This window comes from Pseudopipra pipra, chromosome 31, assembly GCF_036250125.1.
Source record: "Pseudopipra pipra isolate bDixPip1 chromosome 31, bDixPip1.hap1, whole genome shotgun sequence".
NCBI lineage: Eukaryota > Metazoa > Chordata > Aves > Passeriformes > Pipridae > Pseudopipra > Pseudopipra pipra.
Genome location: NC_087579.1, coordinates 360,182 through 385,037, shown reverse-complemented (window position 1 = coordinate 385,037; position 24,856 = coordinate 360,182). Strand labels below are relative to the sequence as shown.

Here is a 24,856-nt window from a genome sequence, read left to right as displayed (position 1 = left end):
AGCCATAGTTTGTGGATTGGTGTGTCTCATTTTGTTTAGCTTGAAAATTGAGAATCTGTTGTTAGTGTTTTGTTAGTGAGAACACTAGTAGACTAAGATGAAAAAGTGGTTAGGAGGGTCAGCCGCAGGCGGCAATGAACCCAAGAAAGCTCCTCCCCGTGAATTAGTAGAATTGGGGCAGGAGCCATAGATTACTTTGTAGAACAAGTGGGAAGTGTGTACAAAGATTCCTTTTGAGTATTGGGGGCAGCAGACCCCGATGGAGGTATTGCAATACTGGGAGCAGTTTACCCCTACTAGTAAATCAAGCAGTCGTCTGGAACAGGCTGGACGAATGGGGGGTGCACTGCTTACTGCATACAAGTTAACTGTGGAAAAATGCAAAAAAAAAAAAACTGCAGGAGCAGCTGAAGGCTGTAAGAGCCACTCAGTTGGTACAACGCCAGACTTTACTTGACCTTCAGGCCGAAAAGAACAGGGTAGAAGATAAATGTGTTACTTTAGCTGAGAAATATGCTGTGAGAACTGTTCAGTGCAGACAAAAGAAAATAGACCAAAGTGATCGGGACCATGGGTCCGAGCTATAATCACTTCCTCTGATTGAGATCCAGAGAAGTGGAATAGTAACATATAGAGTAGTAGTGATGATTCTGATGAGGACGATTTTATAGAAAATTTAGAGAAGTTATCAACAGCAGATGAGTTGGCACACAGAGCAAGGGGCTGACTCTGTGATAATAGACGAAGTTGATGCCACAAAGTTTTTAGGGTTAACCAATGACGTATATGTACAAAATGCCCTTCGGTGTTTAAGACAAACACTGGGAGTTGATAGAACTTTGGTTTCAGTTATTGCTGAAGGTCTTAGTGACCGTTTTACTCATGATGGATCATGGCAGGATGGAAGTTCATCCTGGGTAACTCTTCATCAAGCAATCAAGATATTAAAGGGGGAAGGGATGAAAGTAGCTATTGAATTGCAGAGCCCTGAACTTTACATGCAACAGCCTTTAATTCTAGTCATGTGAAACAAACTGTTAGAAGGCTGTCCTGTACCCTGGAAACCATACATTATTCCACTGCTAGTGTCTAACTCAGAGACACCCATAGAAGAGATCATAGAGAGGTTGCAGCAACTTGGTGACCTTCCAGGCCTCCCACCCACAGAACAAAACCTTAACTTGATACAATTATACTGTTGTAAGAGGAGAGGTAATATGACACCTCAAGTAGATATTAAGTTGTTAGTATTGGGAAGGGGGGAGTTGTTTGTGTTTTGTCTCCCACAGGACCCTACTGGCTTCCAGCATGTTCGATGAAACCTGAGAGAATTCTGGACAGAGATCAGTGAATGCTGAGCAGCACAAGACCAGCCCGAATATCACATGGAAGAAAAACATATCCTAAATATAATTAATTGTGTCTACTAACTTTTGCTAACTGGTGTAATGACTCAGTTATCGTGTACCTGTCTCTTGTGTGTCTTGTTCACACCTGATGTTGGGATTCATGTAATGAACAATGTCCTGGCCAGAGGCTGGGAGGATATAGCTACCACAGCCATGACTACTCTTGCATTAACCTATTCAGTGCAGGTTATGTATCTTGAATAACAAGATGGATTAGTTATTCTTTTCTGCATAGCAGGTCTCGTGTCCCAATGGATCCCTGGATCTACTCTTCCAGAGATAAGAAAGTCTATATTTCTTAGATGAGTTGCACCAACAATCTGTATGCTTTGTTTTGTATTACTGGTAAGCAACAAACAGAATTGGAACATTATTCCTGAACTGTGTGCTGCCAAGTTGTTCTGGCAGCAGTGTTAAAGGTAAAGGCTAAAGCTAAGCCCTGGCTTCAAGAAGTGAAGGACATATGTGATGCTGTGTGCAGAGGGACTGCAATTGTGGTTGATTTTGTCTCCTGGGATGGGGCAGACATGCCACTAAGGGGGGAAAGAAGACAATGGAAAACTATAAAACTTGTAACATCCTGAAGCCTAATGGTCATCACTGTATAGAACGATCCGTTTCTGTGCTATTCATGTCACACCAGTGATGTTTGTGAAGATCAGGCAGAATGGTGTGGTTTGAGAATTCTAAATCAGACACTGATTGTTTTGCAGTGCTCATATTTGTATGTGTTTCATCCCGGTAGTGTTACAACAGGTGGCAAGAATTATTTGGAATCAACAAATGACAGGAACCTTTTGGCTTACGAGTCTATACAAGAATATATGTGATTGTGAAATAACCATGTGTGAGGTGCTGGGCCTCACAGAAGAAAAGCTTATGTTGAAAAGCTGGTTGGCAAGACTGCAAATGAAGGACTGATGTTTGTGGACCTCCCTATGGGCTCTGGCTCGCATCATGTTTACAATTTTCTTATGATGAACTGGTAATATTCTAGTTAAGTGCAGAAATGATTTCACACTCAATGGTATAGTTAATGTGAAGATGGATAAAATTCTTTTATAGCATGGAGGCAAGAGATAACCTGTACTATCACTCCATGAGGTGAAGAGGGATTGACTGCAGTCAGGGGTAAACTGGGGCAGGACGGTTTGCTCCAGATGAGGCCTGGAATTTGTACAGAGAGTGCAAGCTTTCTGTGGGAGTGGTTGGTGAGACCAGGATGTTGTCTGGTGTTGCATCAAACTCCAGATATACATTGCCTGTGATGGCTCCTAACAGGTCTATAAATGTGTGACTGGCAGTCAACCACTTCATTCTATAAAATGAATCCAGACTATAAAATTCTGAAATGAGAAGTTCTGTTGTACTAGACTTTATATTTTGCAGAAATTCCTGAGCCCATATGATTGGACACACCTGTCCAAACTTGGAAACTAGGTCTGCCAACCAGGAAAAGATTATCTCAAGTACTGTTGACTCCAAGTAAATAACCACTGTAATCAGCTTAGATCTCCTCACTGGGGATGGACATGATTATATTATTGTCTGTATTTTCGCTGTTACTCAGTTGTTATGCTGTTTACATTTTTAGAAATGACACTTCATCAATGCGCTGTTCGAGTCATTCACCAGTGTCATGGTCCAACCATGGACCACGCGGTGGGATGGAATCCAACAGCCCCCAGGAACTGGTCTCTCCTCTGAGGGTGCAGAGCAGCAGGGCCTCTTCCTGACCCAACTGTACCTTCCAGAAAGATATCAGCTATACTTTGCTTCTTTGCTAACTTCTGTTTTAGATGTCAATGTGTGGACCACCCTGGCCAACGTGACAAAGACGGACGTGATATGTGTGTCCATGGTAACTCCCATGAGTCCTTTTTGCACCTGTCTGGTTGGAGTACCTATTGATAACTACCAGTGGAGAACTCTATATAATGAGACCGTGTTAGCAAACTGCAACTCGATGCTTCTACTAAACTATATGTCAGGTACCAAGGTTAATAAAGGAGGAGTTGACATTTTTCCTAGAGATATATACCAGAACGCATCAGCTGGGTGCAATGAGACTCTGCAAAAATGATTTATTCCTGGATCTGATGCGATAGGTCTCCCAAATGATCTGTTTCTCATTTGGGGACAAAGAGTATGGAAAAGTATTCCAAGAAAAGCTGTAGTAAGCCCTTGTACCTTTGGACAATTAACCTTTTTCCATCCTCGCAGAGTAACCTTGCCTAAACTAAGAAGATGCAGACGTGGCACACGGCGATTTACTCCGGACTGTAACTCTGATGTAGAGTTTTGGAATAAGGCTGAAAGAATAACTGCTAGTATTATATCTCAGATAGGGACTGCTCATGCTTTGGCTTCTTTAAATAAACTAAGATGCTGGTTGGCTAAAGAAGCTAATGCTACTTCTGCTGCTTTGAGTGCATTGCTCACAGATGTAGACTCTGTTAGACATGCAAGTTTACAAAATAGAGCTGCTATTGATTTTTTGGTGTTAGCCCAGGGACATGGCTGTCAAGATTTTGAGGGCATGTGCTGCATGAATTTAAGTGATCATTCTGAATCTGTTCATGCTAGCATTCAGAAATTAAAAGCCCTTACTCAACAATTACATGTTCATGATGAATGGAACCTCTTTAGTGATTGGAAATGGGGATGGCCCTGGTTACGAAAAGCGTTAATAGGCTTGTCAATAGTTGGATGTATAATAACATGCATATTGTGTATGATTCCCTGTATACTAACATGTGTACGTCGAATGATAAACACCAAGCTAAATGCATTGCAATCTCGAGTAGTTCGTTATCATCCTCTTGCTACCATTGATCACGCGGTGGTATGTAAGGGGGATACTTTTGAATTAGATGATCAATGGAGCATAGAGGCATGAGAACGAAATCATATTAGGATGTGAAACCAGCTAGAGTATGGTACAATGTAACTTATGGCAGAAGCTAATTGTAAGGTCCATTGTGCTTTTTAGCAAGTCAGCTTGATATCCCCTATTATCAGAGCTGAGTTCTTCCTTGGTTTTGCTACATATTGCAAGATAGATACATCTACCCTTGAAACACAATGGTAGAGGTCATACATAGGGGTGAGAAAGATGATGATGGGAGGAAGATTATGTGGGCAGGGGTCGCTCGCCCCTTGCCCTACAAGTAGGGCATGCGCAGACTGTTGCCATGAGGTCATGATTAGGCGGTGTTTGGCTGCCATTCAGGCATCACCTTATGCTACGTACTGGCCCTACGTAGTGTAATGTGGAACTGATAAAAATGGGGTGTCGAGACTGCTGGGCCGAGCGATACTCATCCTACCACCGAGACTGTGTTGCTCCGCGGGGACGCCCGCTAAGCATGGGTACCGACCAGCTGCTGCAGATCCTGACAGCCCTGGCCTGTCTGTGTGGGTAAGCACAGTTTTTTGATAGGAAGCAACTGAGAGAACAAACTTTTTAGTGTTCCTTTAATTCCCCTTTTATGTTTATAGTATTTTTCCTTTAGTCTCCCTTTTTACTAACTAATATCGTGTTATCCATAATATTGTGTTAAGATCCTTTTTTGGTATCCCTTTTAACTAGTTAATATTGTATTAAATGCTGTTCGTAGTATTTGTTTTAATGCCACCCGATAACATAGTTAGTTTGTATCCTTTTTAGTTTTTAATTCCTCTTGCTAAGTTTATTGCTATTATTATTATTCTCACTGTAATAAAAGATATTTTGTGTGCTTGAGTATTTTTTGGCACTTGTCTTTATTCCGGACATGTATCCGAACGTACTGCTACAGGCAGCCTGGGCACTTCTTGGGCATCAAAGAGCTTTCTGTGGTGGCACCTTTTGTCTGGCAGGAATCTTCATTTGCTTTCATTTTTCAAAAGGTGGGACCGGTCATTGCAGCACAGGGCTGAAAAAAGGGAACAGCAGCTCTTTCCTTAAGGAAAAAAAGTCTGGATCCTTTTGTTTCTGCTGCAGTTGGTGGGGCAGCCTGGGCACTTCTTGGGCAGCCAGAGTTTTCTGTGGTGGCACCTTTTGTCTGGCAGCAATCTTTATTTGGAGTAAATTGTTCAGGAGGTGGGACCGGCCATTGCAGCACAGGGCTGAAAAAAGGGAACAGCAGCTCTTTCCGTAAGGAAAAAAAGTCTGGAAGCTTTGGCTTTGAGGTGTAGTTTTTGGGGCAGCCTGGGCACTTCTTGGGCATCAAAGAGCTTTCTGTGGTGGCAGCTTTTGTATGGCAGGAATCTTCATTTGGATTCTATTTTTAGGAGGTGGGACAGGCCATTGCAGAGCAGAGCTGAAAAAAGGGAACAGCAGCTCTTTCCACCAGGAAAAAAGTCTGGAAGCTTTGGCTTTGAGGTAAAGTTGGTGGGGCAGCCTGGGCACTTCTTGGGCAGAAAAGAGCTTTCTGTGGTGGCAGCTTTTGTATGGCAGGAATCTTCATTTGGATTCTATTTTTAGGAGGTGGGACAGGCCATTGCAGCGCAGGGCTGAAAAAAGGGAACAGCAACCCTTTCCCCCAGGAAAGAAAGTCTGGATCCTTTGGCTTCAGGTGCAGTTGGTGGGGCAGCCTGGGCACTTCTTGGGAAGCAAGAACTTTCTGTGGTGGCACCTTTTTTCTAGGAGGTGTTTGTTCCCTGTTAGCAAGTCCCTTATGGCATCAATCACAGAGCGCTGGGACTGCTCACAGGGCGTGATGAAGTAAGACACCGGTAGTCGAGAAAGAGGGGCTAGAAAATTAAATTCCTGTATCTAGTTGCCTTCCCTAATTACAGAAATCGATACTCTTGTGACATGATCTGTACTGACCCTGCTAAGGATGTACTTTTGCCCTGACCCCTTGCTCCAGATGTTCCAGGTACACCAAAGGAAACAAGAGAGAATCTCAGCGAAGCCAAAAATCAGCTCTTATGGCAGTTGACACTCTATGGGGTTTAGCACTGGAGCTCAATCTCTCTGGGATGGCTGGTCCAGAACAGTGTATTTACTGAATGGTGCTGTTGCTGAACTTCCCTGGGCATGTTGCAATTGGCTACTGAGGCTGAAAGGTTTCCTCGAAGGATTTTTATCTTTTGAAACTACAGGCTGAATTTGAGGGATAAACTCCAGTATTCTAAAAGTGGAAAGTTGATCAAACAGAAAAGAGTGTTTCTTCTACAACAGATTTGAAATAGTCCACTTGTAAAAATCACAAAGCTTGAAGCCTACTCAGCAGAGCTGATTCCTCATCTGCACTGATCATCAGCAACTGGCCTCTCTCCTATTTCAGGGTCTCATCTGTGTACACTGGATTAAGGCCTCCTAACTTCTTAAGAAAAGTAGTGTTATAAGTTCACTTTTCTGGCAAGGTTTCCTTAGCAGATGGGTTGAAAAGCAAAACTTTGGTGCCATGACCAATGAATGCAGAGCGGTGCTAGAGAGCCCAAGGTTATTTGTGGTGCTAGCTTTGCTCCACTCTCTAAGAACTTCTGTCCAGATCAGTGCTGGCAACAAGAATTCCAGGTTAACGCTTGTTTCATTTTTCAGGCTTTGCATTTCAAGAATGGAGAGTTGTTATTGGAAACGCTGCCATGGCTGTCAGTAACAGCCTCGGAAAACAGTTTTTCTTATTTCTGAAGGGAGAAGTTTCCAACCCAGCTTTGGAGTATGCAAATAGTTGAATGACTTGTTGTACAATTGGAAATAAAAATCCATACATTTGCTCTGATTAATGTCTTAACTTATATTTGGCTAAAGAGTCCTTTTCTTGTTACCTTCTTTAAAAAATAGAACCCATAAGCAGAAAGGTGATCTCCTAAACTGTTGTAAACTTTTAAGTCCACTTGTTGCCACACAACAATAGCATGCCAATACCACATCCAAAGATACAGAATCTTACAGAGATACACACAAATGTATACCTATACATATCTATGTATCTATATCTATCTACCTATACATATCTATACAAATACACACAAGAAAGTTTGGGGTTCCTGATGAGAGTTCTACACGGGTAATGAACAGAGGACTGGTTTGATGTGTCAGACAACTGGGGGGACCAAGAACGTATGTTCTGAGCTTTGATTTACTGTCCTGGTTTGTAACTGCCTGCCTTCCCTTTGGGGGGAACACAGGCCTCTATTTTGGACGGTCTGTTTTGTTTTACTTTGCAGTGTAGAGTAGGGGCAGAAGAGTTTGTGGAGCCAAACAGCTCGATGCAGATTCAGTTCCTTTGGTGGTGCCTAAAACTCAGGAGCTGGACTCCACGGTGCCGGTGGGACCCTCCCAACTCAGCCCGTTCCATGATTCCATCAAGTCCAACTGTCAACCCAGCACTGGCCCAGGAACCCCCAAACCACTAAAGTGTGTCACCCATGGCCACATGCAGGCGCCTCTGAAACACCTGCCGGGGTGCTGGCTCCGCCTGGGCAACCCATTGCAGTGCCCGAGCCCCTCCAAAAAACACAGCGAGAAACCTTTCCCCTGCCTCAGCCTCGGGCCACGTGCCCCGGGCCTCCCAGCGCAGGCTCCTTTCCAGCAGCCCCCTCGGCAGAAGGCGGCTCAGGGCTCCCCTCTGCCCCCCCGGCCGGCTCCGCTCCGGCCCCGCTCCCGCCACGGCCCCGCTCGGCTCTGCACGGGGAAGGAACGCGCCCAGCCCCGGCCCGACACCCCGCGGGGGCCGCGCACCGGGGATCCCTCCCCGGGGCTCACTCATTGGGGGTCCCTCCCCGGGGCTCACTCACCGGGGGTCACTTGCCCGGTGGTCCCTCCCCGGGGGTCACTTGCCAGGGGTTGTTCACCGCGGGTCGCTCACCGGGGTCCCTCCCCAGGGCTCAATTACCGGGGTTTCTTCACCGCGGGTCGCTCACCAGCTGTCACTTACTGGGGGTCACTCGCCGGGTGTCGCTCAGCAGCAGCCACTCGCCGGGGGCCGCGCACGGGGGTCCTTCCCCCGGGGCCACGCACCGGGGGCCACTCGCCGGGGGTCTCTCCGCCGGGGCCGCGCACCGGGGCCACTGCCCGGGGGCCGCTGCCCGGGGGCCGCTCAGCGGCAGCGCCCCCGCTCCCGGCCCCGCCCGCTCCCACCCTCACCCAAACCCCACCAACCGCCCTTCTCGGCCCCGCCCTCGCCCCGCCCACTCCACCGCCTCCCATTGGCTGCGCACGTTCGGCCGTGGAGCGAGGAGCGCGCGGGGAGCGTTGCCTGGAAACCGGCGAGGGAATCCCGGGAATCCTCGAGGCGCCGGCGCTGCCCCGCCACTCCTGGAGCCAGCGGCCGTGCCCGCGCGGCGAGCGGGCACTCAGCGCCTGGCTGCGGCCGCCACAACGGCCAGGGAAGCAGGCGCGCAGAAGGCGCGCTTCGGCCCCCGGCCAGCGAGGAGCCCTAAAAAGAACAAAAGTGTTGAAAGAGAGGGAACTCATCGCACCATCACAGAACATGCTGAGTTGGAAGGGACCCACGAGGAGCGTCGAGTGCAAGCCTTTGCCCGGCACAGGACCGACCCCAAGAGTCACACCGTGTGCCTGAACTCTGCCAGCCTTGGTTTGTGACCACTGCCCTGGGGAGCCTGGTCCAGTGCCAACCACCCTCGGAGGGAAGAACCTTTCCCAAATATCCACCCTAAACCCACGTGAAAAAACCCTATTTGCAACCAAAAAAAAAAAGTTTCTATTTTCTTCCTTCCCCTTCTCCTTATTTAGTGTTTACACAACAGTACTGCAGTGCCCTACTGGCTCAAAACTGAACTACTTGAAGTCCTTGCCGTATAGGCTGGATTTTGCCCCTTAGGCAGAGGCTAATCTGTCTGCAGTCCACCAGGACTGCCAGAGCTTGGGGAAGGGATGGAGGCTATCGCAGGAAGGAACAGAGATGCGGAGATATTCCCTGATATTCTACTCTAGAAGCGGCTCAAGAGACAGCCCTGGAGTTGGAAACACTTGCCTTCGTCACTGGACGATCTTGTCCAGCACCACAGAAAGGATCTTCTCCTCTGGCAAAGCCGCAGCTTCCCGGGAGCCGTGGATTGAGAACCGGTGTCTTGGGGACAGGAGCTGCTGGGCCACCTGCTCCTGGGAATCTTAGACGGCAATGGCCTGGGCTCCCACTCCTACCCGCAGCCTTTTGCTGCCATGTGCATCCTCGGCGAGGAGCGGGCTCTGCTCTTCCCCGCCCCTCCCCGGCAGCAGGGAGACCTGGCCAGAGGGGCTCCTGTGTGTGACTCCGGCAGGTCTCCCAAAGGCTCTGGGAGGGATGGAGTCTCTTGCCAGAAGTAACTGAGGTGCCGAGATACTCCGTCCCTTGCTCTTGCCATACTGGATCGGGGAAGAGCCCTGGAGTCGGGAACACCTGCTTTTGCCATAGGAGACAACGCAGCAAATGTTCCTGCACAGGATCCTGATGTGGCACTGGGAGAGCATCAAGGGACGCATGGATTGGGCACCTCATATTTGGGATAAAGTGCCGTTTGTCTTCAATTTTCAGAGACGAGTGCAGGATTCCGAAAAGAAACAAACAACAGCCTTTATCCCAAAAAAGAAAGCCTGTATGCTTTCGCTTTGAGGGCCAGTTGGTGGCACAGCCTGGGCACTTCTTGGGCAGCAAGAGCTTCTGTGGTGGCACCTTTTATCTGGCACGAATCTTCATTTGCATTCAATTTTTGGATCTACATGGGCCATTGCAGAGCAGCGCTGAAAAAAAAGGAAAAGCAGCCCTTTCCTCCAGGAAAGAAAGTCTGGATCCTTTGGCTTCAGGTGCAGTTGGTGGGGCAGCCTGGGCACTTCTTGGGCAGGAAAGAGATTTCTGTGGTGGCACCTTCTGTCTGGCAGGAATCTTCATTTGCTTTCATTTTTCAAAAGGTGGGACCGGTCATTGCAGCACAGGGCTGAAAAAAGGGAACAGCAGCTCTTTCCCTAAGGAAAAAAAGTCTGGATCCTTTCGCTTCTGCTGCAGTTATTGGGGCAGCCTGGGCACTTCTTGGGCAGCAAGAGTTTTCTGTGGTGGCACCTTCTGTCTGACAGCAATCTTTATTTGGATTCAATTTTCCAGGAGGTAGGACCAGCCATTGCAGAGGAGAGTTGAAAAAAAGGAACAGTAGCTCTTTCCACCAGGAAAAAAAGTCTGGATCCTTTGGTTTCAGGTGTAGTTGTTGGGCAGCCTGGGCACTTCTTGGGCAGAAAAGATCTTTCTGTGGTGGCACCTTTTATCTGGCAGGAGTCTTCATTTGGAGTAAGTTTTGCAGAAGGTGGGACAGGCCATTGCATCGCAGGGAAGAAAAAAATGGAACACCAGTTCTTTCCACCAGGAAAAACAGTCGGGAAGCTTTGGCTTCAGGTGTAATTGGTGCAGGCTGGGCCCTTGTTTGGCAACAATAGTTTTCTGTGGTGGCACCTTTTGTCTGGCAGGAATCTTCATTTGGATTCAATTTTTCAAAAGGTGGGACCGGTCATTGCAGCGCAGGGCTGAAAAAAGGGAACAGCAGCTCTTTCCACCAGGAAAAAAAGTCTGGAACCTTTGGCTTTGAGGTTCAGTTGTTGGGGTAGCCTGGGCACTTCTGGGCAGCAAGAGTTTTCTGTGCTTGCACCTTTTGTCTGGCAAGAATCTTCATTTGGAGTAAATTTTTCAGAAGGTGGGAAAGGCCATTGCAGTGCAGGGTTGAAAAAAGGGAACAGCAGCTCTTTCCAACAGGAAAAAAAGTCTGGAAGCTTTGGCTTGGAGGTGCAGTTGGTGGGGCAGCCTGGGCACTTCTTGGGCAGCAAGAGTTTTCTGTGGTGCCACCTTTTGTCTGGCAGAAATCTTCATTTGGATTCAATCTTTAAAATGGTGGGACAGGCCATTTCAGAGCAGCGCTGAAAAAAGGGAACAGCAGCTCTTTCCACATGGAAAAACAGTCTGGAAGCTTTGGCTTCAGGTGTAGTTGGTGCAGGCCGGGTACTTCTTGGGCAGGAAGACCTTTCTGTGGTGGCACCTTTTGTCTGGCAGGAATCTTCATTTGCATTCAAATTTCAGGAGGTGGGAAAGGCCATTGCATCGCAGGGCTGAAAAAAGGGAACAGCAGCTCTTTCCCTAAGGAAAAATCTCTAGATCCTTTCGCTTTTGCTTCAGTTGGTGGGGCAGCCTGGATACTTCTTGGGCAGCAAAAACTTTCTGTGGTGGCACCTTTTGTCTGGCAAGAATCTTCATTTGGTGTATATTTTGCAGAAGGTGGGACACGTCATTGACTCACAGTTCAGAAAAAAGGGAACAGCAGCTCTTTCCACGAGGAAAAAAAGTCTGGAAGCTTTGGGTTGGAGGTGCAGTTGGTGGGGCACCCTGGGCACTTCTTGGGCATCAAAGAGCTTTCTGTGGTGGCACGTTTTATCAGGCAGGAATCTTCATTTTGAGTAAATTTTGCAGAAGGTGGGACAGACCATTGCATCGCAGGGCACAAAAAATGGAACAGCAGATCTTTCCACCAGGAAAAACAGTCGAGATGCTTTGGCTTCAGGTATAGTAGGTGCAGGCTGGGCACTTCTAGGGCAGGAAGAGTTTTCTGTGGTGGCACCTTTTGTCTCACAGGAATCTTTATTTGCATTCAATTTTCCAGGAGGTGGGACCGGCCATTTCAGCACAGGGCTGAAAAAAAGGAAAAGGAGGCCTTTTCGTAGGAAAAAAAGTCTGGATACTTTGGTTTCAGGTGCAGTTGTTGGGGAAGCCTGGGCACTTCTTGGGCAACAAAGAACTTTCTGTGGTGGCACCTTTTGTCTGGCAGCAATCTTCATTTGAATTCAATCTTTGAAAAGGTGGGACCGGCCATTGTAGCACAGGGCTGAAAAAAGGGAACAGCAGCTCTTTCCCTAAGGAAAAAAAGTCTGGATCCTTTCGCTTCTGCTGCAGTTGGTGGGGCAGCCTGGGCACTTCTTGGGCAGCAAGACCTTTCTGTGGTGGCACCTTTTGTCTGGCAGGAATCTTCATTTGCATTTAAATTTTAGGAGGTGGGACCGGCCATTGCAGCGCATGGCTGAAAAAAGGGAACAACAGCTCTTTCCCTAAGGAAAAACAGTCTGGAAGCTTTGGCTTTGAGGTGCAGTTGGTGGGGCAGCCTGGGCACTTCTTGGGCAGCAAGACCTTTCTGTTGTGGCACCTTTTGTCTGGCACGAATCTTCATTTGGATTTTTTTTTTTAAAAGGTGGGACCGGCCATTGCAGAGCAGGGTTGTAAAAAGGGAACAGAAGCTCTTTCCCTAAGGAAAAACAGTCTGGAAGCTTGGGGTTTGAGGTGTAGTTGGTGCAGCCTGGGCACTTCTTGGGCAGCAAGAGTTTTCTGTGATGGCACGTTTTGTCTGGCGGGAATCTTCATTTGCTTTCAATTTTTTATAAGGTGGGACCGGCCATTGAACACAGGGCAGAAAAAAGGGAACAGCAGCTCTTTCCCTAAGGAAAAAAAGTCTGGAAGCTTTGGCTTGGAGGTGCAGTTGGTGGGGCAGCCTGGGCACTTCTTGGGCAGCCAGGAGCTTTCTGTGGTGGTACCTTTTTTCTGGCAGGAATCTTCATTTGCATTTAAATTTTAGGAGGTGGGACCGGCCATTGCAGCGCAGGGCTGAAAAAAGGGAACAGCAGCTCTTTCCACCAGGAAAAACAGTCTGGAAGCTTTGGTTTGAGTTGTAGTTGTTGGGGCAGAGTGGGCACAAGGAGATCAACGGTGCCAGTTTCACCTAGTTACTTTACATAAAATTATGCAGAAGTGCCTTAATCTGTTGCAAATTCAAACCAGAGGAAGAAAAAGAAAGACTCTATATGCATACTCTGCTGGCTTCTGTCTCTCTCTTCTTTTGCACTACCCCAAGATATGAAACTTCAAACTGGTTTCTGCAGAAGCCCAACAGAGTGAGAAGCCTGTTTTTCTTTCTACCTCCAACTATTCCACTTGCTGAGGTTACTGCTCCAGTGTTACCAGGTAAGGCCAGGAAAGCTGAATGGGACTCAGGGGGTTTTGGAGGAGGGAGTTGGTCACTGGAGAGCAAATTGGTGACCAGGTGATCTGGCAGTTGGCAGAACTGGGAGAGCTGGTGCTGCTGGGAATATTGGGACAGCTGGTAAATTCCCCCCTGGCTGCTGGACTGGCAGTACGTGGTCTCCAGGTTCCCTGCAGTCTCCAGCTGCTCAGGGTAAGGGCAGGAGGGTGGTGGACTAAAGCTCCAGAGAGCAAGGAGAGGCAATCCAGAGATTAAAGTAGGGTCAACAGCTACAGCAACCCATACAGTAAACAACTGTGTTATTGCCAACCCTGATCTGACTCCAACTCCTCCTCCCAGATGCCAGGACAAGGGCAACAGAAACCACTTGAGCCAAGTGGTATCACAGCAGGATTCTTCACCAACGGGCATTAGTGGGGATTATCTTCCCACTCTCCAGAGCACACCCCAAAGTTTGAAACATCCTCTCTTTTGCTTGACAGGTATGCAGTTCTGGAAGCATTCTGACCAGAGGTATTGCTTGTCTCACAGCAGGTGCCCTGTCCCACTATGCACATCATGCATCTTTTCACGCTTCATTTAAAAGATACTGTCACTCCTGCACCTCACTTTTCACTTATGCTCCCACCTAATTCCTTGTCCCATGTCCCACATTCACCCTCACAAGGCTTCTCCCAGGCTTTGCTTTTTTCATTTTCCCTTCTCATCTGTTCCTACTCTTGATTCTGGATGTTGTAAGTGAAGGCCTCCCTGGAGCCATTTTCCTGACTGGACAACCAGCATTCACTGTTGGGAGTGTCCAGCGCCATGGAAACAGCAGGGCTGTGGGGTTGAAGGACAGGTTGGTGGTCCTGCGGACGGGAGGAGGGCCGGGAAGGCTCGGGAAGCACTCCACTCTGCTGGAGCTGAAGCTGTCCACTCTGCTGGAGTTGAAGCTGTCCACTCTGCTGGAGTTGAAGCTGTCCACTCTGCTGGAGTTGAAGCCGAGCTGTAGCGACATCTTCGCCTGAACTTCTTCACAAGATGCCACTGTTCCTGCCACCGAGGAGGCTGTGAATGAAAAGAGAGACTGTCACACCGGGCTGTCATAGCAGGAATGAACAGGAGGAAGCAGAGGGAAGGAGGAGCAGAACAGAAAAGCAAGAAGCCAGACATTAACTGGTGGGAATAAAAGTGAGCAAGTACAGGCATTGCTGTAGAGAAGCACAAGGAAGTACTAGCAAGCTCTCTGGAGCACAGGATTGTGTTTATTGGCTAAATAAAACTACCTTCATGATTTCAGCCTCTACATATTATATTTATTCAGCTCTCAAGAAGGCAGCTAAGTGAAGCAAAGTACTTCCTGGAAAAAAGCCAGGAATTATACCCCAGTCATCTTCCATCACTACTGTCCTCTAGGAGGAGTGTGCTGCACTCAACTCGAAAGATTACCCTTTTGAAAAATTTAACTGTGGCTTGTAAGAAACAAAAACATGCACGTGCACATCCACATCCTCGGTCATTGTTTTGACCATATTTTCGCTCAGATGAGTCGTGCCAGAAACAAAAATTAAAAGAGCAGAGATGTCAACTGAAGATCTTTTGGAAAAAGAAGCTGGGACACAGAAAAAGAAACCAACACCTTTTGGTTCCTAGAATCTTGTTTGGCGACCTCTCTCAGTCACTGCTGGAAAATGAGAGAGGAAGAGTTTCTTACAGAAGAGCCTCTGTGGAAACAGGACAATAGAGGACATTAAAGGTCAGAGTTACATATGCTGGTGATCCAGAGTAAGAACTATACACAGAAGTTCAAGGAGCTTGCACATGGGGCAAGAGAACAAGATTTTCTTTCATTATGGCAATTAGCAAATGATTTCTCTCTTCACAAGTTTAAATGATTTTTCGAGTCTAGCTGGGCTGAACCAGCCGACTGTTCAGGTAAAGCTGGTCTACTCCCACTTCTAGGAAAGCTTTATGGAGAGTTTACAGTTGTACTTCACCCTTGCAGGCATACAGGGTAACATCAAATGCACTCCACCAGGTACGAATGAAAGGCCTCAAGCATAAAACTTAAAGATGCCACAGCAAGCATTAGCAACCTTCGGAGAATTTTGGAATGCAAGCCCAGAGAGCTGATGAGGAGATTCCACTTCAACACCTCATAGCACTGTTTCCCAGATTCCCCATCACACTGTGCATTTCTGTCTCTCTTATTGCATCTTCCCACATGCAGTTTTTTCCAACTCTCTGCAACCATGGAGAGAGGGAATCATGATGTTTCAATGAAAACTTTTCAAGTTTCAATAACCTCGATTTTGGGCTCATTTAGAAAATCGGAGCAAGAGCTAGGATGGCATCTCTCAAGCATTCACATGCCCATGCAATTCTCAACGGTTTATTTTTTCTGTTTGAACACACTATTTATCCATGTCAGGCAGCATCTCTGATATACCTGTCCCACTCCCGGTGTTTGACATAGCACAGATATACTCCCACACAACAAAGCACAAGGAAGCCAATATTTAGTGTCCTCAAAATCAAAATGGCTTAGCCAGAAATGAAACTGAAGATCTCTCCTGACTTTTTTTTTAAAACCTTCATTTGCACAGGTTCTCCTAACCATCGTGTCCCAGAATGTTCACACAAACATTATGAAACATACCTACCTGAAAACCAGTCTACATCCAGGTAAAGCTTCAGTTCAATAATGACATTAGGGTGAGCTGTTCTGCAGATGGCACTGGTCTTCCTCAGGATGAATACAAGCAGCCCAGGAAGTCACTTCTAATCCCACTTTCACATCTACTAAAAATTAAGTTGTTTTTTGAAATATTTGCAATACTTAGGTGTAGATAATCTTTGCGGGTCATGGCAATAGGACCCCCAGGCAAAGAGATTGTGAAAGGACACCCATGGCCTCTGAAGAGTTGGTTTAGCCTTTTCTCAAGACTCCTCTGCTTCTCAGTCCTTTCAAAGACAGATGCTGAAATTGTGCCTTCTGAATAAAGTCACAAATGCAGTGGGAATAAACAATTCCTAGAGAAGCAATATCTACTAAATCTGACATATTTACAGAAGATTCCAGAATTGTTTGATGGAGAATTCTGATCACTGGCTTGAGATAATACCTACATTTTACTATTCTGTTGCTTTTCCTGACACTGATATAGAGATAAATAACCTCAGAAGGCTTTCCGGTGAGCATGGGAATGTAACAGCAGGATTTTTGTTTATCACTTCCATTATTTCTGGATTTTCAGTCCATGAGACAGCCTTGGGAATTTTTGGAGAGCAATTTAATAATTTGCAGTTTCAGATCTCTGAACCAGCCCTGGTTAAGACATGTGCTTTAACTCAAGAATGTCTGTTCTAAGTCTCCACCTACACAGCTGCCTTACCCCTACTATAGCTGCTTCCTCAACATCCTGGCAGAGTTCAGAGATCCATTCTTTAGCGCAAACAGCTTCCAATGAGCGGGACAGAGTCTTAAAGTAACAGAAACGGATGTGTGTTTTTCTGTCGGCATGACTGGGATGTCTGTCTTTCACGAGTCGTGAAGGAGACTGAGGCTTGTCCTAGAGATATATCCATGAACTTACGGCAGGGCCTGGTTTCACAAGCCTGTGTCACACACTGATGTCACAGTTTCTTTTAATACTGAGTAATTACAGCCTTTCGTGCAAATGACATCTTGAAAGTAGAAAAAAAATATTAATCAAACTTAGGAGCAATGGCCTCTTCATTTAATTGGAGTGATGGTCAATGAACCAATTCAGTTTCTAATTGCATTGCTTTGAGAAGCCTGTCAGTCTGATCCTCTTCTGGATTTTCAGTAGGCCAGAACCTACCACTTGTTCAAAAGATATGATTCCTGCTTGCCATGTCAGCTACACATCATCAGCTTTAAAGCAATTTGTTCAAAAGCCAGAATCCTGTGAGTGAAATTCTGAGAAATAAAAATATGGCTTTTTTTATAAATAGACGTATCGTGAAGTTGTAAGATATCCAAGTTCCAAGAGCTGAACTTGGGTATCAGGGTCTCTTTCGGCGGGATAAGGGAAATGAGAAAATCCTTAAAAATTCAATCTTTTAGGGCCATTTTGTACACGAGGTTCCTTTTCTCTTTGGGCTAAGAACAAAGGAAGATCCATCACTTTTGACAGGGGATGGCTTGCAGCCAACTGGGAAAAAGGGAAAGCCCCTTTTCAGAGAAAAGAAACCTTTTTAGGTAAAGATGAATACATTAAAACTTATATGAAAAGGGTGGGATTTTGCGAAACTATAAAATGTATGGAATTTAAACCGAAGGTGTCTTTTTCCCTGGAAACTCGATGCGGGAAAGACCCAACGTGTTGAATAAATTCTTCCTTGTTTCTTTGTTCCCTAAGTTTATGCCGTCTTTCTAAATTTAAAGAGAGGGATATTTCCCACAAAATCATTAGAGCTTGTTATTTATTCACTCTTCTCTGACAGATCATATCCAGCTTCATCCAATTGCTCTCAAGACTTCCACAACCATTCCACCTCTGACAGTTATCTGCACAGATTGGGCTCCTGACAGGTGTCCTCACAATACAGCCACATGAAACAAAGGATTTCCTGCAAAATCACCAGTAGGGCAGAAAAATCTCCTCCCACAAACCAGAGGAACTTTTCTTTCTAAAGGGTTAACTCAAAAAAAATCATAAGCCAATGCTTTAAGTCAGTGAATCACAGATATATTTATATCAGTAAGGAATCTCAGGAAAACAAGAAAAACTTTAAAGAACTGCCAGTGTCAAAAAAATCTATTAATCTCAAGCATGCTGTCCAGCAAAAGTAGTAAAAAACAATTCTAAGACCAAAGCAAGCTCAAAATGGAAGTTTTGAGGCGCAAAAGGCTCTCACAGCAAGCAGTGTGCCCAATACCCAAATCAGAAGCCATAACTGCCATCAAGGTAAGATACATCTCAAATACAACGTGCTGACATTTTTAATCAGCTTGTTTGGCAAACTGGAAAAAACGGTGGGACATTAGAAAAAAAAAGAACCCACAAATCAACAGTCAGAAGTACTGGCCAAAGCAAAGAAAAACAGTGGAAAAGGCAGCACTGAACACTCTCCAAAGGTAAAGGTCTCAGATAACAGATTATACTGTCCTCATCATTTTCTTGTCCTGCTGAAAGTGGACACTGGTACCAAGGAAAGCACCTGAACAGCCACTCCAGCTGGCCAAAATCTATAGGCATAACTGCACCACAATGCACAGGTCACAAATTATTTTGCTGAAATCTAACATTACTAAGAAATTGGTTTTGCCTTGTAAACTGATAACTTTTTTTTTTCTAATTTGTTTCCTCTTTTATTTTGCTTCAGCTAGTTTGGATTTTATCCTATTCAAGTTTTGCCTCCTTCATGTTCTGAGATATTCTAATAAAGCTAACAGGTGGACCCTGGATGGCTCTATTTCTCGGCAAGTTTTTTTAATGAATGAATTCAGGTCACATTGTCTTTCATTTTCCCTGTTTCAGTTTTTGCTTTCTTAAAGAGAAAAGTCTGCCTATGCAATGCTAGATAACAAGCAAACAAACAAAAAGCAAATTTTATTGTTTTATTCCCCATAGCTGTGTTACCCTGCATCTAGTTAAGGCAAAACTGCAACTGCAGCTTTCCATGCCACTGCGCCCTGCAGATCTCTCTTCTATGAGGACTCTCTACACCCTCAAAGCGTGCACCAACTTAGGTCTCTACTCTGCCCAGGCACCAGTTCTCCCATGACTTGTAGGAATGTAATTTTTAGGACTTCTAACTTCCATCTGATTAGAGTTGAACAAATTTGGAGGGCAAGGTGGGTTTCATAAATAAAGAGAGCAGAATGTGGCTCTTTACACAGACCTTATTCCTCCCTTCCCTCAGGCAACTGGGTTCAAAACCACTCACCAAACCTCACAGTTCGTGTGCACTACCAAAGCAAGCCTCTTTTCTGAACAGTGACTTAGAAAAGGTACTTTTTTTAATCCCCTCAAACAGATCTGTATCTGGAAAGTATTTACCAGCCTTAGTTGACACAAATAGATTTCGTTACTTCTTGCCCAGCCTGATTTAAAGAGAACAAGGGGAGGCTTGTTCCCTCACACAGATCTAGTGGAACAAAGTAAAGTCTCGTTTTCACACATCCCTATCACTGAAGACACAGGGGTTTCAGACAAGCAGAGGAAGTCTGTGTTTCCTAAAAGCTGGATGCACACACAGCAAATGCAATAGGAGGCAGTCAGCAGCAAGCTGAAAGGATTCCAGCAGTAAAAACCCAGCTCTCTTTATCACTCATTTTCCACATACCCATTTCACCCTCAGGGACATTCAGTTGCCCCTTTTCTTCCTTACACACTGCACCAAGAATTCAGATGGGACCTTTCTCTCCTATCAGGAGGATTGCTTGTCTTTTCCACATGGAGAATTGCATCCCAGCGTGCAGATTCCCCAGAAAGAAATGGCTCATTGAAAACAGAGGACAAGATCACATCCCTGAATGAAACTTCTATTTCTCTAACAGAGGAAATGGATTCAAACAAAAAGTTTAGAGTAGATATCAGGAAGAAATTCTTTGCTGTGAGGGTGGGGAGGCCCTGGCACAGGTTCCCCAGAGAAGCTGTGGCTGCCCCTGGATCCCTGGAAGTGTCCAAGGCCAGGTTGGATGGGGCTCTGAGCAACCTGGTGTAGTGGAAGGTGTCCCTGCCCATGGCAGGGGGTTGGAACTGGATGATCTTTAAGGTCCCTTCCAACCCAAACCATTCTATGATTCTATTATATTCTCTCTTGACTAAATAACACATCTGCAGATGTATTTTAGGAACCAGCAGAGGTTCCTACAGCATAGAAATCCAATCATAGAGGATAATTGGTTTGTTTCCTTTAAATGAATTATTTTGCAAAACCTTAGTCTTTATCTAATTCTAATTAAATACAGGGCTCAACAGATGACACTGCTTCAGAACTCTGGGAAGCAGTGAAGTATTCAAACACTTTGACCATATTTACCCTGCTGTAAGGAGTGGAAAAACCAAAACTAACTGAATTACAGTCCTATTGATTAAATAGGTCATAGGATTGACTAAAGTAGCCCTTGCCTTGAGAGGATGACAGGCAAATTTAAATGACAGAAATACTAAATTAGGTATCTCAATTACGTACTTTTAGCACACATAAGTATTTATTAGCATTATAAGCTTACTGATACAACCTTACAGGTACTTTCTACAGTGCCAAAGTACTTTTAAGGTATCAGCACTATTAAAAAAAAAATTGAGTCATTATTAGAAAATGAGTTGCAAGAACTGGCCTTAATACTGATAACTAAATACTGGCACATTTAGAATAAAATGAGGGAGCAGAAATTCCAATGAATGAATTACACTGGGAAGCAGAAAAATGCACACAGTAGTATTATATGTCAGCACATATATTGCTTGGGATATCCCTCCCAAGGAAGTGATAAAGTCCTCATCACTTTGGAAATCTTTTTAAATTGTGCCAACTTGGAAATGTAAACATACATAGGAAATGCTTTAGGGAGCATTCCTGACTCCAGGGAATGCTCTGGTACTCCACACATGAATAAACAACTGAACAGTCTTTAGTTGCCATCAATCTTTAAGCACAGCACAGGTAGAACCCTGGTCGAACAGCACACCCCACTGACCTCCAGCTCCACTGCAACTGAGAGTAAATTCAGCGTCAGCTCTGGAACTCAACTAGTCTCCCTCCCTCGAGGTCTTGCACAAAATGGAAACTTGCACTGCCTGGGGAAGCCAAGGAACCCTCTTGGACATTTAAAGGTATGGAGTACCTGAGGGAGCCTCTATAACACCAACAGTTTGTACAGTGCACCTTCCTCACACACCTCACCTGACTCTGGTTGTAGCCCGAATGTTTCCATCTAAACCAGAGTATGGGATGTGTGTATCTGCCATGAAGAACGTCATAACCAGAGTAATACTTTCATCATCATTTAGAGCAGCAGGACCAGTGTCAAACAGCTATTATGGAAGAATGCCCCTATCACTTATCCTTATGAAGTCATATTCAGAATTCCTTGCTGGCTTGGGCTAGGACATGAACAAGGACTGCAAATTTGGCTCCAGCATCAGCACAGAAGCACCACCGTGCTGGTACATAGCCGGTACAGACTCAATTAGCAGAGAGCTGCTATACCTCCAATCATAGAAAAGTTTGGGTTGGAAGGGACCTTAAAGACATCCAGTTCCAACCCCCTGCCATGGGTAAGGACACTGTCCACTATCCCAGGTTACTCCAACCTCCATCCAGCCTGTCCTTGAACACTTCCAGGGATGAGGCAGCCACAGCTTCTCTGGGGAACCTGTGCCAGGGCCTCCCCACCCTCACAGGGAAGAATTTCTTCTGCATATCTAACCTAAATTTTCCCTCTTTCAGTTTGAAGCCATTCTCCCTCATCCTGTCACTGATGAAAAGTCCCTCTTCAGCTTCTCTGCAGCCCCTTCAGATACTGGAAGGTGCTGTGAGGTCTCCACACAACCTTCTCTTCTCCAGGCTGATCAATCCCAACTTTCTCAGCCTGTCCAGTGACCTGGTGTCACATTTTGCACTGATGGCGTGGGGCATTCACATGACCTTCCCTAAAGTGTTTGGGAACATCCTAGCTCCACCAGCCAATGCTGTAGTTATGGAAAACACTCATGCTGGTCAGGGTATCACCTGAGGCAGAGGAGAGTGGCGCAAGCTGTGCTCTGAGCAGGCTGGAGCAGTTCCCAGCTGCAGCGTTTCCTCCCAGCATGGCAGATTGGTCACGAGCAACATCAGGCAGCAGAGACACAGGCAGAGGAGGTACCCTGGAGGCAGCAAAAAGGGTGTGAGGATGAACCAGAAGACAAGGCAAGGCATTATGACCAAATACATACCCTTCTACCCTACAATGGGCAGATCCTACATAACTGGCTGGTGGAAAAAGAAAGCAGTGGCTGATTTAGGTGTGCAAGGAATGCTGTCTTGACAGTATTTGGGGAAGCAGCCTCAAGTCCCCAGTGTAGGACAGGCAGCAGGGACAATGCGATGAAATAAGTCAGGCGGTCTCCAATCTTTAACTTAATTTTTCCTCTTTGCATTCTGTTTTCTCACTCCAGATTGCCACAAATATATCCCTGTGGAAACTAATTTCTTCCCTCACACATTCACTCACTACCCCTTGAAAGACTATCTATCCTCTCACATACTCCCTTCCCCCCCCCCAGTAAATATCTCCTGCTCACCTATGAAAGGTGCTACCTTATATTTGTTCAGAGAAGCCCATGACTTTGTAAGACTGATCTAAGCGAGCAGCACTTCCATCACCAAGTGAAAATCCATGGAAATGGAAAGCAATGGTGGGAAATGCAATGGGCTCCTGACCATTCACAAAAACATAAAATGAAGGGGTGATCCATAGACCTTTCTATCGCATCCCTTGTTCTCCACATGACTTTAGCCACAGCAATCTCAACAGATTTATTTCAACCTTTCTTTTAAGAGGGTCTACTACAATTTGCCAAGAAATCTGACGAGCTACCGAGGTCCAACTCGATTGTCAGCTCTCCATAGTTTAAATGTAAAGGGGGAATGGCAAAGGAAAACATTTAATTCATTAGGTACCTGTTGTGGAAAGATGAGAAAACAGAGTAGGTCCCCCATCCATAATCATGTGACAGAGGTGACGATGTTGGATGTTTTCTGTTGCCTTTTGCATTCAGCTTCTCTGATTTCCGCCACTTTGCCCTGCGATTCTGAAACCAGATCTGATGACTGGAAAGAAAGGATGCATTCAGGAAGGAAAACATCTACACATGGGGACACTGGCAACGAATCAGCAGTGACTGCTTCCACACATCACCAGGTGAGCCCAAAAACCTTCCTTTGACAGAAAGGAACCTCAAGAAACCTTTCTTCCCAAGAACCTGCACAATTCATCGCAAACAGAAAAATAATAGCAGAAAGACACCCCCAAACATCAATTTCCTTTGCTGCCCATGATTTTCAAGACAAAAGAGATTAACTCTGATCTCCTTAGCCTCATTTATCTAGCCATTATATGATTCACCTTAGGAAATGGGAAGATATGCAACCCCAGACTCCATGGCCATTTTGGGTGGGGTTGAGCAGTGTCCATGCCTGTGAGCTCTCTTCCTTGTCACCAGTGGCAGGTGTAGTCGTCACCTCCTCCCTGTCCCAGTCCCTGTCCCAGTCCCTGTCCATCCCTTTTCTGCACAGAACCCACTGTCCCTCATGCAGGCATTACCAGGATTCGCTCTGGCATCACACCAAACGCAGCTGCAAGCTCCATCCTCTTCTCACTGTCGGGATAGTGGTCTTCATGGAACACCTTCTCCAACTCTTCTAGCTGCTCTAGAAACCATGCATTGTTCAAAAAGATAGTGAGAGATGGGGAGTATGTGATAAACAAGAAAAAAAAACAGAAGAGGGAAGCAGAAAAAAAAACAGAACATTTTTACTATATTTAGAAACACATGAAAAACATAAAAGATTTTTTTTTAAAGTAAACCACAAAAATAAACAAAACTCTTCTTTTGCAGTAGAAACAAAGAGCACTGCTAGTGATGCTTCAAACATAAGACACTTTATTTGAAGATCTTCTCTATTTGAAGATCCTCACACATCTGATAGTGTGGAATGCAGTGCAGCACCAGTTAGGGCAACTCAGCACCACCATGGGCCTTCAGCATGGGGAAAGGAACACCAGTGCCACTGGCGCTACAAGTGCCCCTGTCTGCCAGTGGGTGCCCCAGTATCTACCCGCATTATAGAAGGTGCAGGACTTCTTCCTGACCGATGGTAGGATGTCTGGATTCTCAAGTAAGGCTTTTTTCTCCTTTTCCTCTTTTCCCTCCCTTTTCTGCCCAGAAAGCTCTTGCTGTGCACATAGTGCCGAGAGTGCTGCACCAATGGCAGGGGAGAGACAGAGGGTCAGGCCTTTTTCCTGGATGGAAGGGCAGTCGTTCGTTGGAAGTAGCCCCATTCCTAAATCAGCCATCCGAGGCTCAAAAGTGAATACAGATGAAGATTCCTCCCAGACCAAAGGTGCCCATCCAGAAAGCTCTTGCTGTGCACATAGTACCAAAAGTGCTGCACCAACAACAGAAGAGAGACGGAGGGTCAGGGCTTTTTCTTGGCTGGAAGGGAAGTCGATGGTGGGCAGGAATTCCGTTCCTAAATCGGCCGTCCGAGGGCCAAAAGTGAAGATGGACGAAGATTCCTCCCAGACTAAAGGTGCCTGTCCAGAAAGCTCTTGCTGTGCACGTAGTGCCCAGAGTGCTGCACCAACACCATGATAGAGACAGAGGGTCTGGGCTTTTTTTTTTGGCTGGAAGGGCAGTCGTTCGTGGGCAGGAGCCCCATTCCTAAATCAGCCATCCGAGGCCCAAAAGTGAATACAGATGAAGATTCCTCCCAGATCAAAGGTACCCGCCCAGAAAGCTCTTGCTGTGCACATAGTACCGACAGCGCTGCACCAACGTCAGAGG

General features: G+C 45.9%; 1 protein-coding gene across 1 annotated transcript; it reads right to left on the bottom strand.

The window, feature by feature from the left end:
* Window positions 1–8,699: 8,699 nt before the first annotated feature.
* On the bottom strand, window positions 8,700–24,377 carry LOC135404322 (homeobox protein NOBOX-like). Its single transcript, XM_064639041.1, is given in 8 exon segments — window positions 8,700–8,782; window positions 13,286–13,569; window positions 14,067–14,157; window positions 14,160–14,418; window positions 15,046–15,055; window positions 22,971–23,113; window positions 23,614–23,720; window positions 24,129–24,377. Coding segments are annotated over 8 exon segments (1,215 nt in total). The 5' UTR covers window positions 24,367–24,377.
* Window positions 24,378–24,856: the final 479 nt, after the last annotated feature.